Below are 22,391 nucleotides of genomic sequence, written 5' to 3' on the forward strand. Positions count from 1 at the left end.
GTGGGGGGGGCGAACATCTTTACTAATCCACCGCCCACCCCCCAAAAAATAAATACCCCACCCCCTGCCCACTCACCCCGCCCCCACACCCCCACACCGACTCGTGTCTTCCATCCGCCTCGCAGTGCACGCGGTGCACTGCCCGGAGTTTGTTGCGAGCGCGGCAATAAATAAATAAATATTCACAACCCCCCCCCAAACCCCTCCCCCCAACCCCTCCCCCCTGCCCCCCTCTCTCTGTGTGCGCCTCTTCAATGGCACACCCCAGTAGAAGGCAATCAGGGGAAGCCATTCGAGCCGCCGTCTAACCTCTACCCCCCCCCACTGGCTCGGCTTCAGAGGCATCGATGAGTGGCCCCTCTTAGCACCCCCCCCCCCCGGTGTTTGTGCGATGCAGCATCCCACGCAGAGTTGTTGTTGACGATGTTGTTTTGTTGGTCTGCCTCTTGAGTTGCAATCGGGACAACTTGAGGTTGCCTTGTGTGTGTGGGGGGAGGGGTGGGTGCGAATTTGATTGGCTGAGTGTATGTGGGGCTGTGTGTGTGTTTGTGGGTCTGAGTGTGTGCCTGTGTGTGGGTCTGAGTGTGTGTGTGTGGGGCTGAGCGTGTGTGTGTGTGGGTCTGAGTGTGTGTGGGGCTGAGTGTGTGTGTGTGTGGCTGAGTGTGTGTGTGAGTGTCTGATTATGTGTGGGTCTGAGTGTGTGTGTGTGTGTGGGGGTCTGAGTGTGTGTGTGTGTATGTGTCTGAGTGTGTGTGTATGGGCCTGAGTGTGTGTGTGTATGTGTCTGAGTATGTGTGGGTCTGAGTGTGTGTGTTTGTGGGTCTGAGTGTGTGTGTGTATGTGTCTGAGTGTCTGAGTGTGTGTGTATGGGGCTGAGTGTGTGAGGGTCTGAGTGTGTGTGTGTGTGTGTCTGAGTATGTGTGGGTTTAAGTGTGTGTGTGGGTCTTTGTCTTTGTGTGTTGTCGTGACCTCGTTGGCAGCAGCGAGCCTTCCACACTTCACGTGATGGCCTCAAGGTGCACCTATGCTGGCACGAGCGCCGTGGTGACATCACCGCCACTGAGTAACGAATGTCGGTTGTCGAGTTGGTGCTGGTGTGTGTTTGTTGATGTGTATCTGTGCGTGTGTTGTGTATGCATGCGTATGTGTGTGCGTGTATGGATCTGCGTGTGTGTGAATGTGTGTCAGTACGTGTGTGTCTGTGCGTGTCAGTGTGCGTGCCAGTAGACATGTTGGATGGCCGTCTGGAGTAGATATTGCGGGATAAAGCGCACGCGTTGATCCCTCTACTGATATCTGTACATTCGACACGCCGTCCACATGCACAGTTTCATCATCATCACCACCAAAGACAAAGATCCCCCATATAGCCTTGACAGACTGTTGGGGCAAGTGCTGTTAGCGCGTGCCAGCATCTATGCAGGCGGACACGACACACTAGGAGATGGGTGGCCAGCACCACGCCCGACCGCCTTTGTCTCCCCAGTGGCGATGTTTCCACACCGCACCAGGTACTCGCTCGAGGCAGAGTCGACGTACGGGGTGGAGGAGGAGGCGGCCCAGGACCAGTTCAAATAATCGTCACCGGTGTTGGCCGTGAGCGGGAATCGAACTCGGGTCGCCGGGTTTCGTAGGGCAGCGTAGCGCTGACCCGCTCCACCACCATCACCGTCATCACCATCATTGTCGTTGTGGATGTCGTTATTGTTGTTATTGTTGTTGTTGTCAGTAGCGTGGTTGCGATGGGTCCTGGTGCAAAGATTCAAACGGGCCCTCCCCCCCCCCAGTCCAAGCCCCCCACCCCCCGGCGCAATCGCACCGCCTGCACACTCGATAGCTACGCCGCTCGGCTGTTCCTGCTGCTGCTGTTCCGCTGCTGCTGCTGCTGCTGCTGCTCGTCGTGTTTCATTCGCTTCAACTCTTCACCGACTCGGGAAATCACCCACCGAGACTCTCTCTGTGGTTTGCGAGGGTCCCGCGACGGAGACGTTCTGGGGGTCTGGGGGGAAGGGCAAGTCCCTTTAACTGAGTAGTTTTGTTTTTGTGTTTAACGTTGGCGACTGTTTGTTGCGTCGATTTTGCACGGAGGGGGGAGAAGTTGCAGAGTGTCGGGAGGAGGAGGAGGAAGCCCATGCTCACGAGGGGTACAAACAGCCGATGTTAGCCAACGATTACGACGATGTCCAACAACCACGTAGCAGCTGGCGACGCAGTCAGCCGGGGGGGGGGGGGGCGTTGCAGTGATCTCAGTCAGGAGATCGCAGTTGGTGGGTCGAGTCAGCCCATCATCACCATCATCGTCATCATCATCCACCGAGGGTCGATAAAGTGCGGAACCAGTTTGTAGACAGTCGCAGTGAGTGGGTCGAGTCAGCCCATCATCACCTTCATCGTCATCATCGTCCACCGAGGGTCGATAAAGTAAGTAGCCTTGTTTGTAGACAGTCGCAGTGAGTGGGTCGAGTCAGCCCATCATCATCCACCGAGGGTCGATAAAGTGAGTAACCAGTTTGTAGACAGTCGCAGTGGGTGGTCGAGTCAACCCATCATCACCATCCACCGAGGGTCGATAAATTGAGGAACCAGTTTGTAGACAGTCGACAGTGGTGTGGCTCGCCGATGGCCTGGCCCTCGGCATTGGAGCGTGGAATTTCCACCACCGAGTCAGACCCGCCAACGAGTGCGAGCGTCCAACGCTCACCCCAGCGTAGCGACCCTGGGGCCATCACCTCCTTCCTTCTGCCAGTTCCATCTCTATTGTGCAGTCGATACCAGTGGCGAATTAAATTTCGTAAATTAATGATTTTTTTTGTTTGTTTCATGGAACCGCCGTGGCTTCTCCAAGGCGTTGAACACGCGATCAGTAACTCACATCTCTTCTCATTCGGAGGCCCCCTCCTAGTGGCAGCTGCCCCTGTGCGGCACGAATGTGACTCAGCACCTCGCCTGCAAAGCGGGCATTTAGTCTGTGCCAGTAGGGGCATCATCATCACCATCACCACCATAACTATCATCATCATCGCCAGCACCATCATCATCAGCATCATCACCATCGTCATCACCACAATCGTCATCATCGCCATCACTATCATCGTCATCGATAAAGTGAGTAACTATCATCATCACTACCACTTTCAACATCAACACCATCATCATGACCCCACCGTCATCACCATTACCACCACCATCATCACCACCACCACCATCATCATCACCACCACCACCATCATCATCACCACCACCATTATCATCATCATCATCATCACCACCACCATTATCATCATCATCATCACAACCATCATCATCACAACCATCATCATCATCACAACCATCATCATTATCACCACCATCATCATCACCATCACCACTATTATCATCATCACCACCACCACCACCACCATCATTATCAACACCATCATCACCACCACCACCATCATCACAACCACCACCACCATCATTACCATCACCACCACCATCATCATCACCACCACCATTATCATCATCATCATCACCACCACCATTATCATCATCATCATCACAACCATCATCATCATCACAACCATCATCATCATCACAACCATCATCATTATCACCACCATCATCATCACCATCACCACTATTATCATCATCACCACCACCACCACCACCATCATTATCAACACCATCATCACCACCACCACCATCATCACAACCACCACCACCATCATTACCATCACCACCACCATCATCACCACCACCACCACCAATATCTGACTCCTCCGCTTTAACAGCACACGCGGACCATGTCTCTCTCTCGGCTCTCCTCTCTCTCCGGCCCACTCACAGGAAGGGCACGAACGCCCTCTCCTCCACCAGGCTGATGGACAGGTTCCTCAGCTCGTCGGCCGACTCCACGGCCCTGTACCCCAGCTGCGCCAGGGTGTCGTTGCACGCCTCCTGCACGTAGCGGGCGATGTCGTAGCTGAGGCTGAGCCTCCATCCCTCGGCGGCGGCGGCCGAGTCGCGACTCGTCGAGTATTTGTAGCGGCCCAGCTGATTGTCGCCGCGTGTGTTGCTCATCACCCAGCCCGTCACCGCCTTGCCCATGGGGATGCCGGCGAAGCGGTAAATGTCCGCCGCCTTGCCCAGCGGGTCGCGCGCCAGGTCCTCGTATCGGACGAGGAGGTAGCGACCGCGCAGCCAACGCGGCCTCGACATCCCCGTGCGCGCCGAGCGCACGAAGTCGTCGCACGTGGCCGTGATCTGCCCCGCGTCCAGTCGGTAGGGCATGCGGCCCGTGGCGTTCCAGATCTTCCACGCCTTGAAGGTCTCGGTGAAGGTGAGCATGCGCGACGCGAGCACGGCGCGGGGGTCGCGCACGAGGTGGACAATCTTGAGGTCGAGGCGCGGGTCGTCGGCCATGAGGCGCAGGTCGCGCACCTCGGGGATGCGCACCGTCTTGATGGCCACGTGCGGCCGCGCGTGGCAGGCGCGCGTCGCCAGCGTCACGTTGAGCGGCCCGCAGGCGCGCAGACAACGCTGCTCCTCCGGCTCCGAGGACGACGACGACGACGACGACGATGAAGATGACGCGGAGGAGGGCGGCGAGAAGAAGGATGATGATGACGACGACGACGATATTAATGATGATGATGGTAATGATGACACTGCCGCCGATGATGACGACGACGTCGTCGGGGTGTCGCCGCACACGGGCGGGCTGCAGAGCGCGTTGCTCGCTCCCCGCCGGAAGAGGCGCGCCGTCTCGTGGTCCCGCGGCGCGGGCCTGATGTAGTTCTCCAGGAAGTAGAGGTCGCAGTCGAAGAGGTTGCGCAGCAGGTCGCGGTAGGCGCCGAGCAGCGAGCGCCTGTCCACCGCGTGGCGGAAGCGCAGGCCCGTGTCTACGAAGGTGGCCTGCACGTGGTAGAGGGGCTCGAACAGGTAGAACACCTCCGGGTTCTGGTTGAACAGCTGGCCCATGAACGAGGAGCCGCTGCGCGTCGTGGCGAAGATGAGGATGTGCTTGCGCTTCGGAGCCGCCGTCGCGGCCGTCTCCACGACCTTCGCCACCTTCGCCAACTCGGAGGGCCTCGCTCGGGAATCCCCTCCCGTTCCTCCGGCCCCGGCGATGGCACCGCCGGCACCGGCACCGGTGGTCCCTTTAGCTGCCGCGGCCGCCGATGCCGCTGCCTGCGCCGCGCACCCGGAGAGGCGCGGCATCCTGCCGAAGGTGAAGAAGCAGCGGGGAGGCGCGTCGGACACGTCGCACATGTAGAAGCCGTAGGTGCGGATGGTTCTGATGGCCGTGTACTGGATGCCGAGAGAAGCGCACACCACGAAGACGACCACCTTCCACGAGCACGCCATGGCCGGGCTCTGCGCCTGTCCATAGGGGCGAGGCGCCTGCACGCACGCGGACACACACACACGCACACACGCGGACACACACACACACGCGGACACACACACACCGCAGGTACTCATTTCAGGCTGAGTCGACCTAGGGGAGGCCCAGGAAAGGTTCAGATCATCGTCACCGGTGTTGGCCGTGAGCGGGAATCGAACCCGGGTCGCCAGGTTCGTAGCGCAGCGTAGCGCTAACCGCTACACTACCACATGCACACATGCACACAAAGACAAAGATCCCCGCAGAGCCTTAACAGACTTTAGGGGCAAGTGCTTTTAGCGAGCACCTATGAAGGCCCGAACGGTACACGACGAGGGGGTGGGTGACCAGCACCACGCCCGACCGCCTTTGTCTCCCCAGTGGCGATGTTTACACACCGCACCAGGTACTCATTTGAGGCTGAGTTGACCTATCCCCGTACAGATGCAAACGAGTGGCGATACGTCCACTTGCTGTCCTGCCTTCTCTTGGCGAGCCAGGGTATGGCGTCTCCTCCTCGACGCCTACGGGAAGGGAGTTTCACAGCATTCGCGTGGTGACCCAGCAACCCTCGCTGCTGCCTCCACAGCGGTCACGTGGTTAGCCACCAGCGCCCGCTTCGTGAAAAGCAAATTGTACGAGCCATTGGAATAGCCCAGCCTCGATATAGATGAATATATTAATATTCAGGGTGCTTCGAAACAATGTTAACACTCACATGGGCCTCTCGTTTTTCATGTGTAATAACAGCTATAGTGGGTTCACGTGGGGGATTGGCTTGCCGGTCCTGCTTGTAGCCAATAAGGGTCGAGATAGGGAGCGTGGGGCCGGCGTGATCACGGCATGTCATCAGGGGTGATTGGCCCAGCCATTGGGGCCCCAGCTAATGGGGATCCGGATAAGAGGCGTGGTCCCGGGAGTGACAGGGAACCATCGAGAACGGTCGAGATTGCCCATGGAGGATTGGCTGGGGGGACCACGTGACGAAGGGATTAAGAGGGAGGAGAGAGGGATGATCGAGAGGAGACGGGGAACTGAACGGGGTGAGAGCCACGCGCGAACGGGGCTCCGGGTGCCGCGTGCGCGGTGGGAGTTGTGGGAGTCTGCCGCTCTCCGTTGTCTGCCAGCAACGGAGCGTGTGGGAACAAGTGTACCGTGAAGTGAAAATAAAGAAGACCGATTCCGAATCCGTTTCCGGAGAATTATTACACATGGATAAAGGACGGATAATGCACCGTAACGTGATAACAAATTAAATGTTAATAGCTTCAAAAAGTCTGTATCCCACTTGTTCACAATCATTGTCAACGGAATCTTGGAATCTTCTCCAGGTGGTCTCCAGAGCCCGGGGGCACGTTTCTTGTGTTGATTGTTGCGAATTCTCAGAAGTGTTAACATTTCTTTGAAGCACCCTGTATATATCTACCCACAGTGACGAGATGTTAACAACCTCGCCTGGTATGCAGGAGGTCGTGCCTTTGAGTCTGACACTGACGGCTACTGCTGTAGTATATGTGGAGTTTGCGTGTCTCTCTCTCTCTTTCTCTGCGGTCGCGTGGATTTTCTTCTCCCTCCACATTTAGAATCAACATCACGCATTTCAAGTATTTGCGCGCTGTGCATTTCCACGTGGTAAGCCACTTCGTTGAGCTTATCATTAGTGGCCAGGTCGCTTCTGACAAAGAGCTGCATGGCTCAGTGGGGCCTTACCTGCTGAAATTAAAATGTTTTAATTACGAATACATCGACGCAGAACGTCTATCGCACCGCACGCAGCCAACCGCGCTACGCGGAGGTGCCGGGGAAGGACAACAAAATAAAACAACAACAACAACAACAACGAGCAGTTCTGAATAAATTACTTTTCAATCTAGATTTAAAAGTGCACAGCTCCAGTGCCTTCCTTAATATCGGGATTGAACACCCACGCGCACTGGCGCTGTGCAGAAGAAGCGCCTATAAATGTCGCCCGTTGTTGTGCCGTAATAGCACTCGACACGGACCCAGAGTGTGATGAGTTGGCAACCTTTACCGGGCCGCACAGATCGCTCCGGCGTGTGGCGCTGCTGTCAGAACGGGTTGACATTATAGCTTGGCCAAGATACTTCAATTCCACCGTTGAACCTCGGCGTTGGCTCTACCCCCCCTCCCCACTGCCTCCCATCCCCCTCCTCCCTCCCTCCCTCCCTCCACCCACCTAGACTCCCCCCCCCACCACGCTCCCCACCTCGTCCTCCGTAACCCAAAGGGCACGCCAGCTCGATTGTGTCAGAGATTGTGTCAGAGCGGTCCGTGCCGCGTCTCCTCCTCATAAGAACGCAGAGGAATTGAAATCGATGAGTCGGTGACTCTGCGCGTTAGACGACAACTCTCCCGGGTCTCAGGCGCGTGAGATGTATGGAGGGGCGAGGGGGGAGGGGCGGGGGGGGCATGTGAACGCGGTGTTGGAGAATTTGATTCTGGGGGGGGGGGTGTCTGGGAGGTTGTGTTTGTGCGTGTACGTGTGTGTAGTGGAGAGCGGCGGTGCTGCGGTTAGCGCGCTGCGCTACGAACTCGGCGACCTGAGTTCGATTCCCGCACATGATTCCCGCGCACGGCCAACGCCAGTGACGATTATCTGAACTAGGTCGACTCGGCCTCAAATGAGTACCTGGTGCGGTGGTGTGTAGTAAACATCGCCACTGGGGAGACAAAGGTGGTCGGGCGTGGTGCTGGCCACCTACCCCCTCGTGTGCCGTGCCGGCCTTTATAGGTGATCGCTAACAGCGCTTGCCCCAACAGTCCGTTAAGGCTATACGGTGGACCTTTGTATTTGTGACGGGGGTGGGGGCATGTATCCCCCTTTCCTCATTCTCATCATCATCATAATCAAGCCTTCGGGCATCTTTGTTACACAGGCGGCAACTACAACGGTGCAGCGGCAGGCCCACGGAGGTGAAGCAGCCTCGGGGTCGTCCCCCGCGGAGATGGAGCGACGAAATCGGCTCGCGGGCAGCTGCCCAAGCGGACTGTGACAACGCAGAGATCGTGCGAGATGAGGGAAGCGGCCTGGTGGCTGAGCGGTTCAGAGCACCGAAGCCGGCTTTGTCGAGGACCGACGTAAGAATTCGGGTCTCGGCCGCGACTATTGTGATTGACGCGGATTGTCAAAGAGTGGCGACGAGTTGATGCCCTCGTCATTGTCACCGATAACCGCGCGCACGCACACACACACACACGTACCAAAAACAAACAAAAAAATTCGCATTAAATTAGGGGGTTCGTTTTGACTGCCATGCGACGAACGTGGTTTTTTTTCGTATGCCAGGAAAGTGTTATAAAACGTAGCACTCTGTCTATAATGTGTGGATTTCAAATAAGAAAGGGCAAGTGAAGAGACTGCAGAGGTAGCTCTCTAATATACACTTCCACTGACCGTCGTCTAACACGGTGGGGGGGGGGGGTGCGGGATGGGGGGCGATGCTTTGCCCACTAAACACGTGTCAGCCTGTCACAACGTCGAGATTAGGCTGGCTTTAGAGACTTTTACAGACATCGCGTAACATCTCCTTATTGATGATAATGGGGCGTTTATCGTAATCGCACTTTTTTTTGTGAAGCGGGCAGAGATAGAGAGGAGAGAGAGAGGAAACGTGAGAAAGAGAGAGAGAGAGAAAATCAGCAGATTCTGTGCGAATTGTGAACCTATTACTTGCACGAGATGGATTTTACGAATTTCATTGCTGTTTCTGGTCACCGCTTGCGAAGATGTGGCCTCTAATTACACGAGCCATAATCTCATGCGGAAGGGGGCTGTTATCCCTAAATGTTGGCGTATTGCATTTTCTTTTTTTCCAATTACAAAGCAGCGGCAGCAGCAGCAGAGTTGATGACTGCCGCAGTGAACAATTCTTTTTTTAACGGCCAGTAAATCATTTGCTGTGCGGGAGCGGTGGCGCAGCGGTTAGCGCACTGCGCTATTATCGAAACTGCGGCGGGATGAGTTCCTTAATTTGAATCCGACTAACATCGCTTGAGATTAATTTCTGAACAAATCATTGGGTCCACAAATATATATAGTTTCCCTAAATATAGCTGCCTAAATATATATAAAAACGTGCACTTGGGACACCATGGCCGCGAATTGGAGGAGTTACATCCGATTCGTGGGGGATAGGGGGTGATGTGGGGTTATGGGGTAGGGGGTGTGGATGATGGGAAGATGATATGGCAGGGTGGGTGGGGTTAGCGGGTAGAGGGGGTGTACGGATATGGGGGTTAGGGGGTAGGAGGATGTACGGATGGGAGGGGGATAGGAGGTAGGGGAGGTGGGGTTAGGGGGTAGGGGGGTGTGGATGGTGGGAAGATGATAGGGCAGGATGGGTGGGGTTAGTGGGTAGAGGGGGTGTACAGATGTGGGGGATAAGGGGTAGGAAGATGTACGGATGGGAGGGGGATAGAAGGCATGGGGAGGTGGGGTTAGGGGGTAGGGGATGTGGATGGGGGGGTCAGGGTAGTCTACGACGCGCTCGCAGTCTGTTCACGCGATGGATGTCATCGTAATAAGATTAATAGACGCCTTTGGTCCCTCGAGCGAGGGCTCAATGCATTTAAGAGTCAATTAATTAAGGCGGCCTGGACCCCCAGGGTGGGGGTGGGGTGCGGGGAGTCGGGGTGGGGGTTTAAATGTGTGAGTGGGGTGGGGGTGGCATGTATGCATGTTGAACTTCATATTCTTGGTTCTTTCGGTAAAGTCACGTAGAAGGGAAATAATAAAGTAATCAAAATAAAACATAATAAGAACAGCGAAGGGAGGACATAAACTGTTTCCGGGAAGACCCGGAGCTTCGTATGGAGCAAAAGGCCAGGTAGCTTCCACAAAGCGTTACGCAGCCGATGATGATCGTTGTGCGTGTGTGTGCGCTTATGACACACACACACACACACCAATCCAAATACACACACAGTTAGGTGTGTTAACAGAGTTGGGGAGATTTAAACATTTTCTCCGTTGTAAATGAAGTGGACTTCCTTCGCACCGTACGTAGCCAACCATTGTTACGAACTGCCGCGCCGCATGGAGATGGAATCGAACCTGGGACATCTGGACGGCAAGCCCAACGCGCTCTTCCATCCCACCACCACTCTGGAATCTCCTTTCAATTCTCAGTAAAATACAAATACGTGCCGCAAATTGGTAACCGTTTTTTAAATCCTTCATATTAAGTTCGCTTGCTTGCTTAGGACCGTGCAAATCTTTCGGTCGTTTTTTAACCCACTTCCCGTGATCCAATCGAGCTGACATTTTGCACACAGACTCGTTGTGCGTGACAATGCATTTTCGTGAAAAAAATATTTCCAAGATTTTACACTTTTTAGGGAAAATTTTTAAATATTTAATTACCAATTGTTTAATGCTGCCAGACAATCATCTGACCCATAGGTGGCAGCCATCTCAAGCCAGAGGAAGAGAGGACTCTAGCCGCCCCGATTCCACGCATATAAAGGATTTATAGTGAAAAACTTTGTTTTTACGGGTTAATTTTTTTTGTCCAAAGTTTCCATGCGGCAAACACACCAATTCACCCTCCCTCCATCCAACTCTCACACTTTCACTCTCGCTCCCTCCCACTTACTAAATCTCAACAGCACTGCGCACGTGAGCTCCACTAATTGGTTAATTGCTATGCGCTGGCTCAGTGTAATGGGACCGATGAACCCCCCCCCCAACCTGACTCCACCCCAGGGCAATTAGAGCCGACTCGACCACCCACCAAATCGAGACACAGCCCCATGGAAACTCTGTCATCGCGTTCCAATGGATCGATACGCGCCTGCTGCATCGCATTAACCGCGCCACCTGCGTGACTGAAGCGAGCGGTGGGGGGGGGGTCAGGGGGAGATGAGACGCGTTAGGGTTTTGGCTGCCTGGTGATAGAGGCGAGACAGAGACAAAGATCGCCCGTGCAGCCTTTAACGAACTGTTCGGGGCAAGTGCCGTTAGCGAGTAGCAGCACCTACGAAGGCCGGCACGGCACACGAGGGGGGTGTGTGGCTAGCACCACGCCCGACCGCCTTTGTCTCCCCAGTGGCGATGTTTACACACCGCACCGGGTACTCGTTTCAGGCTGAGTCGACCAAAGGGAGGTGAAAGAGACACACACTATTACATATTCATCAAAGAAAGATCCCCCGTGTAGCCTGTACATGCTGTTGGGGGTACACAATGGGTTTGGGTGGTCAGCACCACGCCCGGCCGCGTTTGTCTTCCCAGTGGCATGCATACTCTCTCATAGCTCAGTGGGGCCTTATCTTGTAAGTAAAATAAAAGATGGCGCGAAAATAAAATAGTGTAGTTTGCAAGGGGCAACGAGCTACCCGTCGGAGGCCGTCGGACTGCAGAAGGGCTGCGTGCAGAACGAGAGAGAGCGAGAGAGTGAGAGAGAGGGTGAGAGAGAGTGACCGAGAGAGTGAGCGAGCGAGTGAGCGAGCGAGTGAGCGAGCGAGTGAGCGAGAGGTGGGGGTTTTACATAAAGCTAAGTTTAAAAATGTAAATTAAAAAAATTACGAAATGATGAACGAAGCAAAGTGCCGAATACACCGAGCATCTTCTTGTTTCCACTGATCGTAAAAAAAAAAGACCTGATCGTATAATACCTGGCTCGTAAGAGTTGGAGCAACGGGAGGAGCGCGGGGGGGGGAGAGAAGGAGGTTGTTTTGTATCTGAGCCGAGTGTAAACACTGCCTCTCTGTGTTTAATGACTTCGCTTTGTAGTCACATCAGCAGCGCGCTGAACGTGCTCGGAATTAGGATGGTACAGCGAGGAGGAGGAGGAAGGAGGTGGGGGGGGGGTATTTATTTTAACAAACAATCAACGTTATTATTATTATTATCGTTAGGCTAACCCAAGGGTCGGCAAGCAAAATAACAAGAAGATACATTTGTTTAGAATGCGGTATATGTCTCTACATTATATATATAACAAACAAAAAACCTTCAATATTTCAAGAGCCACTATGCATGCGAGTGAGAATATGAGACGGTGGGTCCTTCATAAACAACGAGGCAGCGTCAGTGCGCGTGTTAGTGTTGTGGGGAGCGGTGGCGTAGCGGTTAGCGTGCTGCGCTATGAACCTGGCGACCCGGGTTCGATTCCTGCTCACGGTCAACACCCAGTGACGATTATCTGAACCGGTTCTGGGCCTCCTCTAGGTCGACTCAGCCTCAAATGAGTACTTGGTGCGGAAGGGATGTGTGGAGAATGAGGGTCAGAGTGCACAGCGAATCGAGGTGGATGCCCCGGGCCCCGCGCTTTGGGGAGCCCCGCGCTTCGAGGTGACGGCGTCAGATGTAATTCTTCCGTTTTAGTTTTAATGCGGGGGGGGGGGGCGAACACCGTGCTATTTGCCCCGGGGATCCCGCAAGCCCTCTCACGTAATTGAAAGCGCTTGTCCTCCCCCCCCCCCCTCCCGTTCATTATTTCAAATGCCGCGGGATAAGTCAAAGGGGATGTCTGTGACAGACGTTTGTTTTTCTGAGTCTCACTGCTCAGAACGCACACAGTGTCCCCATCCAACTCCCTCCTCCTCCTCCTCGTCGCCAGTTCGTGTTCACGCGCCGCGAGTTATTCGATTGCGAGGTGACCTTAGTGGTCACGGATCAGCGTTAATTGCGCGCTAATCAATTCTGCCGTTGAGGAAGAAGAAGAAAGCGCGAGAGGGAACAGAGGCGCGCGCACGGCGAGAGAGAGAGAGAGGGAGAGAGAGCGAACGAGAGAACGCAGCGATAAACAACGGGGAGCGGATCTCCGTTGCACCGAGAGACATGAAGGTGGTGGTGGTGGGGGGGATAGGCAGGAGCGAACACGTGGACGAGAGAGCACGGCGTAGGTCACAGAGACATCATATTGACCGTTAAGGAGAACGCACCGGGGCTGGGGCAAGGCACGGGATCCCTAGACAGGCGTGGGAGGGCCTCTCTCTCTCTCCCCCCTGGGTAGAGGCTAACGGCGGAACGGCAGCCGAAGGCCAGGGAAGGATCGCGCCCCGATCACAAGTCCAAGGAGAGGGCACGTGTGACGTCGCCACGTCTACGCCTCTGTTTAAGGAACGAAGCGGGTGGACTTCTACGCAAATCTGGCTGTCGCCTGATGAAGCTGGTTGTAATCACTGGCGAAACGTAGTGATCGGATGGTAAATGTTGTGGCTTGGCTCTCCAACACACCCGTGTAGTGCTGTACTGGTGACGAATTGGCACGTTCTGTTCACGTGACAAACCTTACTAGTTGGCTGTGTCGGGTGGTGGTGGGTTTGACGACACATGTATATATTTACGCGATGACACCCAAAAAAAAAACTGTATTATGGCACACACATGCGTGTGTTCAACATACACACACATGTGTGTGTATGTTGAACTTCTTTCGCACCGTACGTAGCCGACACGGCAAGGACTTCGTGCGTGCCCATCATCCCGTCGTGGAGTCACGATGTGTGCGTCTGTGAGCCCGTGGCGGAGCGGTGAGCGCACTGCGCTACGAACCGAACGACCCACCCGGGCTCGATTCCCGACCACCACGGCTAACTAATGCGTGATATCTGAACTCGTCCCCACATCTTCTCCTAGGTTGTCTCGGCTTCAAACGAGTACCTGGCGCGGCGTTGTCAAAATCTGAAGCAAAGGCGTTCGCGCTTGGCGTTTCTCGAACATCGCTTGCACAACCGTCTCCGTCGGCTACACGGGCGATCTTCGTCCCGTATGCGTAATGCGTCGTGCGAGTGAGCGTGTTTTACACGAGCCTATATCAATGTCTCCCTGGCGAAAGGGATCCGCTTGTCAGTGCGTGCTCGCATGCTCGTCAATTCCCCGCGGAGCCTGGCACACACCTTGAGGACAGCGTGGAAGCAGGGGGCAGAGATCCGCGCAGCGAACCCGGCGACCCCGAGGTCCGATTCCCGCTCACGCTTTCGACTTGTATTCGAACCGTTGCCCGGGCCTCCCCTAGGTCGACTCGGCCTGAAAGCGAGTGCCCGGTGCGGCGTGTAAAGATTGTGACACTGGGGAGACAAAGGCGGCCGGGAGTGGTGCTGGTCACGCTATTCCCTCGTGCACCTCGCCGACCTTAATAGGTGCTCACTAACAGTGCTGGCTCCCGGCAGCCGTGTTACGTATAACGGTCATCAGCATCATTGCGGTGGTACTGATGGTGGTGATGATGATGGTGGTGGTAATTGTGATGGTGATGGTGGTGATGATGGTTGTAATTGTGATGGTGGTGGTGATAGTGGTGATGGTGATAATGGTGGTGATTCTGATGGTGATGGCGTTACGTTCCCACGCCGTCACTGATTGGCCCATACATCAAACTCGACACCACAGGCTCGGCTCCCATGTGCTTGATGCGTGTCCAGGTTTGAAGTCTTAAATGTACTTTAAATTAGCTGTTCTGATCTATAATGTATTTCACGTTAAGAAATTTGTGAAATGACGGGCGGACTTCCAATATCTCGCGGCTGCCTGGGTCTCTAACACCCACACACATGTTGTGAGACAAAGACAAATGTCCCCCGTATAGCCTTCAACAGACTGTTGGGGCAAGTGCTGTTAGCGAGCACCTATGAAGGCCGGCACGGCCCGCGAGGGGGCGGGTGGCCAACACCACGCCCGGCCGCCTTTGTCTTCCTCGTGGAGATGTGTACACACATCGCACCAGGTACTCGAGGCTGAGTCGACCTAGTGGATGCCCAGATAATCGTCACTGGTATTGGCCGTGAGCGGGCATCGAACTCGGTTCGCCGCGTTCGTAGCGCGGCGCGTTAGCCTCTAGGCGTCCGCACACACACAGACACACACAGACACACACGCACACACACAGTCGAACACACCGAACGCACGCACAAGCACTCACACGTGAAAACGCTCGCATGCTCAGGGGACACCGTTAAATTGTTAGGTCAAGGGGCTCCTAAGCGAGCACCTATTAAGACCAAATTGGCGCTAAGGGGTCGCATCTGGGTTAAGGGTTGGTGGCAGCAGTCTCACCAGAGTGCCGCGCTCACCATCACGATTATTACCATCATCATCAGCCGTCGTGAGCATCATCATAGACCATCACCACGCCAACTCCGCTCATCCTCGTAGCAGCAGCAGCGGCTTTTAGCTCGGCCATCGAAACATAGACGGCGGTCACCGCGTCGCGCGGCGCTTTCGGGAGCTCTTCTGCGGCCGTCTGGAACGCTCTTCCTTCCGATATGAGGAAGCGACTGGAGCTACGCACTTCTAAATCGTCTCGGTGCAAACTAAATTCAACATACATACATACATGCGTACAACTCCTGGCAGGGCCTGGCAGACGTGAGGAAGCGATGGGCGCGATGACCTCTTCAACTTGACCTTTGGCGCTTTCCGCAGCAGGTGAGCTGCAGCCGAAACGTTGGGCCTTGATGTCAGCGAGCACCCCTTGAGCTACGGCACGTCTGTGCCTCCCACAGCGCGCGACGGGCACCACCGCAGGAGCCAAAGGCGGGGAGAGCGAGACGGAGCGGCCTCGATGAGGGATGACGGTGGCGGTGGTGGCGGTGGTGGAGGTGGTGGAGGTGGTGGCGGTGGTGGCGGTGGTGGAGGTGGTGGAGGTGGTGGCGGTGGTGGAGGTGGTGGAGGTGGTGGATGGTGGTGGCGGTGGCTGCGATTGGGTCGGCGGGGAGCGACCGGTAGCCGGGTAACTGAGGGGGGTGAGGGGTGGAGGGGACGGGGGGGTGGAGGGGGAGGGGGGTGAGGGGTGGAGGGGGGTGAGGGGTGGAGGGGGAGGGGGGTGAGGGGTGGAGGAGGGTGGTGAGGGGTGGAGGGGGATGGGGGTGAGGGGTGGAGGGGGTTGAGGGGTGGAGGGGGGTGAGCGGTGGAGGGGGGTGAGGGGTGGAGGGGGGTGAGCGTTGGAAGGGTGGAGGGGGAGGGGGTGAGGGGTGGAGGGGGGTGAGGGGTGAAGGGGGGGGGAACGGGTTGAGGGGTGGAGGGGGAGGGGTGGGGGGGGAGGGACACGCGCCTGTTAACCACGTTCACTTTGATGCGCCTGTGAATTATGGAGGAGACGTGGCCGCGGGCTATCGCTGTGTTTCCTCCGAACCGCGTTGCGCTCGTTTAATCCGAACGTGTCGTGATGCCGCTGCCGCTGCTGCTGCTGGCGCTGCGTTGGCGGTGCCGGTGCACAAGCACAGCCCAACAGGACTCAACTCGCTTGTCAGCGACGGCCACGCGGACGCCGCACGTGACCTCTGCCTGGAACTCAGCACTGTGGTGTGGGGGCAGCAGCGAGGGGTTAGTGGATCACACACAGACGCTGTCGCGGAACTCCCGTGACCCCCTGGCTCGCCACGAGAAGGCGGTACCGCAAGTGGACTAATCGCCATCTGTCTCCGTCTGTACGGGGATAGAGCGTTGTCCCTCTCGCGCAAGGCGTGGGGTTTATACGGGCGCTCCGGTTTCCTGCCACGTGTCTTATAATAATAATCATCAGCAAAACTCATGATTTACATAAAAACATTGTGACGTTTTAAAACAAAAACCCCAATGAAGCGGCAGGAGCCTCCTGATAAAGAGTCCTGTGGCTCTGCTGGATGAATCGGTAAACACGTCAATAAGTAAATAGGTAAAACAACACTGCGTGAGCTTGAAATAAAACATCCACTAATTTAAATATTCTTTGAGTCTTTCGGTAAAGTCACGTAGATAGGTTCAAAGAAAATAACAAAAAACTACGACATTTCGATCGCAACACAAGCGGTCGTCATCAGGAAGACTTTACCGAAAGACCCAAATAATATAAATTCCTGTAGTCACGAAAGCTTTAAGTCAAGATTTAACTAATTTATATATTTTTTCTTCTAAGGCCACGCAGCGTTACTGGTATTTGTTATATTGTGACGCACGTGCCTGCCACGTGTCTTTCGAAAGAAAGCAAAGTTGCCACTCGTGAGTTTCAGTTTATTTTTATATGTTACACGGATGCTGATGATGATAATGACGGTCCCGTTTCGCCAGTTACCCGGTTATTTTACACGTCTGATCCGTGGTACTGCGTGAGCAACAACAGCAGTGGCAACAACAACAAAATAAAAAAAACATCAGTGCGAAATGGAAAAAAAAAACTGCTTCAGCTAAAAACAACAATAATAATTCGCAGAAATGTGATGGCACGTCACAGAGCCGTCCCTAGGGTAACAAGGCGAATCGGGTCGACCGCCCCGGGCCCCGTGCTTGGGGGGGGGGGCGGGGGGGGGGGCAATGCTCTTCGACGTCACGGCATCATTTGTAATACTTCGCTGGTTTAGTTTGAAGGCTCTCGGGGGACCCACGGTGGGCTGATTTGCCCCGGTGCCCCGCAAACCCCATTTGAACGGCTCTGTCTCCACATAGCACTTCAAAGTTGTTGTTGTTGTTGTTTTACGAATGTAATGACAGTAGAGTCAACCTACGGTGTGAGTGGACTAATGGCCACTGGCAGTAATGACAGGGGAGTCAGTCTGCAGTGCGAGTGGACTGGTGGCCACGGGAGGTAATGACAGTGGAGTCAGCCTGCAGTGCGAGTTGACTGGTGGCCACGGGAGGTAATGACAGGGGAATCAGCCTGCAGTACGAGTGGACTGGTGGCTAAGGGGGAGAAATAACAGGGGAGTCAGCCTGCAGTGCGAATGGACTAGTGGCCACGGGAGGTAATGATAGGGGAGTCAGTCTGCAGTGCGAGTGGACTGGTGGCCACGGGAGGTAATGACAGGGGAGTCAGCCTGCAGTGTGAGTGGACAAGTGGCCATGGGAGGTAATGACAGGGGAGTCTGCTAAGGGACTGGTGGCTACGGGAATAATCGAGAATAGGAGCGTGGCCAGGTGACGTAAGAGGACGGTGGAGTCAGCTGGTAGAGCGAGCAGTCTAGAACCTGCGAGAAGGTTCGGGAATGGGGGCGTGGCCTCGGACCGTATAAAAGGGAGATGCGCGGGAGACTCGGGGCTGTTGCAGTGGGGGTCTCCGCCTGTCCGAGTGTGAGCACGCGACTCCTTGAATAAAGAAAACCTTTCCAGGAAAAGTGCGTCGGAGTCGTCTTAGCACAAATAACCCTTTGTACAGCCGCAATCGCCATCAATGCCCATCATAATCGATCTCGCCTCGTGGTGGTGGTGGTGTGTGGTCCCCACATGTAACCCAAGTATCACAACGCGGGTGTCTGGACAACTTTCGGGAGTAGTCGGTGCACCCTGTCGCTATTTCACCTGCCTGCTCATTTGTGCGATGATTTGTTAAACACATCCGTGTATATATATATACCATGCAGGTGTATATTCGTCTCTATATCTAATCAATTGTGATATCCTAATGTCCGCATACCTGTCCATTGTATGTGCATTAATACATGTACGTATTTATTTACAGTAATTCATTTACAATACATATTTATTTTCCATTATATTAAGCATTCTATCTATCGTGACTTTCATTATCCGTCTGTATCGACCTACCCTTCATGTATCGATATGCGTCTGTGTCAAACCCATTTATATAACCCGGCGTTCCCGTATCTTAATGAACGGGTGCTGTGAAGAAGGATCATCGCCCGAAACGTCGCCTATTATATACTGCGTGTATATATATACTTTTTCCCTTTTAGGGCCAAAGTATTAATGACGAACCTCCCGGAGCGGCAACTGAAACAATTGAGCAACTTTCTTAAGTTCGACCCCTGCACCCCCTCCACCCCCTGCACCCCCTGTCCATTCAGCAGTATAAAGGCTCAGCAGGTCGTGTGTGGTGGGGTAGAGAAGTGGGTAGTTCCACCTCGTTCCCAAGACGTCCGGCGAGCATGGAAGAGTAGCCCAAAACACCACCGCAGAGTGATTCTTATAGAGAGAGAGAGAGAGAGGGCTCCTTGCAGCAGTGCAGTGAACGAGCAATTGCAGGGCTGCGCCTTCGTGTTGAGAGATTAATCATTATCGCGTGGGCGATTCACTCTTTTTTTTTTGTCCCGGCCAGAGGCGATTGACGCGGACGAACGCCGGAAGAGGAGGAGTGACTTCGCTCCACTTAGTCCTCAATTAGGATGCAGGAGACGGAGCCGAGCTGAAAGAGGCCAAACGCACCAAAGGCAAAGGTCCCCCGTATAGCCTTCGCAGACCGTCGGGGCAAGTGCTGTTAGTTAGCGAGTGGCACGTACGAAAGCCGGCAGGCACGGCACACGAGCGGGGTGTGTGCGTAGCCAACGCGTGGCCCGGCCGCTTTTGTCTCCCCAGTGGTGATGTCTACACACCGCGCCAGGTACTTCCCAGTGTGTGTTCACGTGCGTTCATGCGAGCTTGCGTGTGTGTGTTCATGCGAGTGACAGCATGCTCGTGTATGTGCCTTATACATCCATGTGTGTAAGGCGTCCCGGGCGTGGTGTGGGCCGTGCCGGCCTTCATAGGTCCTCGTGAACGGCACTTAACACCAACAGTCTGTTAAGGCTACATGGGGGATCTTTGTCTTTGCGAGCGGTGGCGCCGTGGTTAGCGCACTGCGCTACGAACCCAGCGACCCGAGTTCGATTCCTGCTCACGGCCAACACCAGTGCCGATTATCTGAATCGGTTCTAGGCCTCCCCTAGGTAGACTCGGCCTCAAATGAAAACCTGCCACGTTGTGTAATCATCGCCAAAGGCGGCCGGGCGTGATATTGACCAAACCACTCCCTCGTGTGCCGTGCTGGCCCTCATAGGTGCTACTCGCTAACAGCACTTGCCCCAACAGTGTGCTAAGGCTATACGGGGTGGGGGGGGGCTTTGTATTTGTTATCTCTGTAGGTCGCTATCAGTATCCCCATTATGAGGCGGTTGGAAACGCCACTGGTTATCTTGACGAATCGCCAGGGATAGCGAGACACGCACAGACAGACAGACACACACACACGCACACGCGCGCACGTCACCTCTCGATTGTCCATTACCCCCGGCGAGCGATGCCTGAGAAAATGAGGCGGCCGGGAGATAAAATATAAAGGCACGACAACAACAAGAAGACAAAGATGCCCCGTGTAGCCTTCAACAGACTTGCGGACAAGGGAGGCTGTTTGTTAGCGAGCACCGGCTATGAAGGCCGCGGTGTGGCCAAATCCACACCTGGCCGCCTTTGTCTCCCCGGTTCAGATATCCGCCACTGATGTTAGCGGTGGCCGTAAATCGTACTCAGGTCTTGCCATAGGAATGTGGAATTGCACACCAGTGGCTCAGCGCTGTTAAGAGGGGATTAACACACCCGGCTCTTTCGCTCCATTGGCTACTCTAAGACCCTGCCATAACAATGTGGAATTTCCACCACTGGCTCAGGGCTGTTAGCAAGGGAATGAACTCACCCGGCTCTTTTGCTCCACTGCCCGGCTCGCTCTGTCGATTGCAGATGGGGCGGTGTTGTGGTTCACTGGGGACCCATTCCCGAACACGACCAGGTTGATACGGAGGGGTGTGGGAAGAGGCGAAGGGGAGACGTGTAGGGGGGAGAGGAGGGAGGGAGCTCTATGGTGAGAGTGTTTGAGATGACAGTGTTTAAGAGGCGATCTGTAATAAGCCTGACTCTGCTGACCGTGAGACCCATGTGCATTGCATCATAGGAGGAGAGTATTGGTTATATGAATGCGCGTGTGTGGGTGAGTACAGGGACGCGTGTCTGTATTGGTGTGCGAGCACTGTATAAGGCGCTCGCAAACAGCACGCGACCCAATGGTCCGTTCATGCGATACGGGGGGTATTTTGTTTTTGTGTCGGAGTGTGAGTGAGGAGTGGGAAGTGCAGTGGCGATCGCGCTGCGCTAAGAATCCGGCGAACCGAATTCAATTCCAGCCGACGGCAAACATCGGTGAACTGGTCTATGGGCCTCCACCCCCCCACCCCAGGTCGACTCAGCCTCAAATGAGCACCCTGTGCGGTGTGTAAATAAACATCGCCACTGGGAGAGACAAGGGGCGTGGTGGTGGCCTCGCGTGCCGTGTCGGCCTTCATCGGTGCTGCTCGCTAACGGCGCTTGCCTCTCCCTCCCCGCAGTCTGTTGAGGCCATTCGTGAGCTGTGTCTCTTCGTCTTCGTGTCGTGCTCGCGAGTACGGCGACGTGCGGACGTGTCGCTGCCGTGGTGCGGTGGAGTGAGTTGTTCGGGGTCCGACGAGACGAGTTATGGGTTCACGCTTTCCGAAATTAATCCTTTGACTGGGCGAGTTCAGAGGCAATTGCCTCGGTCGGGGCCTGTGGCCGCGTAACAAACCTGAATTATTTACTTCGCCAATATCCTTTATTTATACACCGCTACAGCCCACTGCACTTAATTATCTCTCGCAAATGGAGAAAGGAAGAAAAACACCCCGCAACATACATCACGTAATTGCTGAGCACAACGTTAACATTTTAATATTGGCCATTCCATTTTGCTTTACGACGCAAAACAAAAAATCGCTACCAGGAGCTCGTCTCGCGTGCGTCTTTAACGTCCGCCCTGCAGCGCGCATCGTCAACGTATCCCCCCCCCCCATCGGTACCCTCTCGTGCCTCACTCCACTGCTGGATGAGACATCTGGCCAGAGTTCAACCCACGCTGGTCAGCGCGGGCTCGGTGCTCGCACGCGTGATGCACAGACGTGGGGGGCGCATGTCGGTTCAGTACAACTGTGGATTTATTGACACTGCCCTCTGCTGCTCAGTTCTGCAGCTGCTCTGCGAACCGGGTGAGTGGGCGGAATGGAACGAGTGCGGTGTTTGTGTCCCGTGAAGCCCGGGAAAGCCTCCGGAGAGCCATCATTCCCTTTGCTGGGGCTAGGAATGTAACGTATCCGAACGGTCCGGCTAATTTAGCCACTGCGAAATGCAGCACAGATTGCGCTCTCCTGCATTCTTACGATAATTGCGCATCCTCCCCCACCCAGCCCCTTCCCCACCCACTCACCCCTCGACATATCAAAACACACGTTGGGGAAGAGATGGGTCATCCGGTAGGTGTGCGTGTGCACCTAGCCTGGCACAAGCGCCGTGGCGACGGTACAGCCACTTAGT

General features: G+C 55.0%; 1 protein-coding gene across 1 annotated transcript in view; it reads right to left on the minus strand.

Moving 5' to 3' along the window:
• Positions 1–3,716: 3,716 nt before the first annotated feature.
• CHST1 (carbohydrate sulfotransferase 1) overlaps positions 3,717–22,391 on the minus strand; it is a 28,399-nt gene continuing 9,724 nt past the window's right edge. Inside the window, exon 2 of the mRNA XM_078859188.1 lies at positions 3,717–5,382. Within this exon, the coding sequence (XP_078715314.1) occupies positions 3,820–5,346 (1,527 nt within the window). The 5' untranslated portion in view covers positions 5,347–5,382 and the 3' untranslated portion in view covers positions 3,717–3,819. The remainder of the gene's footprint in view (positions 5,383–22,391) is intronic.

The sequence above is a fragment of the Lampetra fluviatilis genome, chromosome 8, assembly GCF_964198595.1.
Source record: "Lampetra fluviatilis chromosome 8, kcLamFluv1.1, whole genome shotgun sequence".
Taxonomy (NCBI): Eukaryota; Metazoa; Chordata; class Hyperoartia; order Petromyzontiformes; family Petromyzontidae; genus Lampetra; species Lampetra fluviatilis.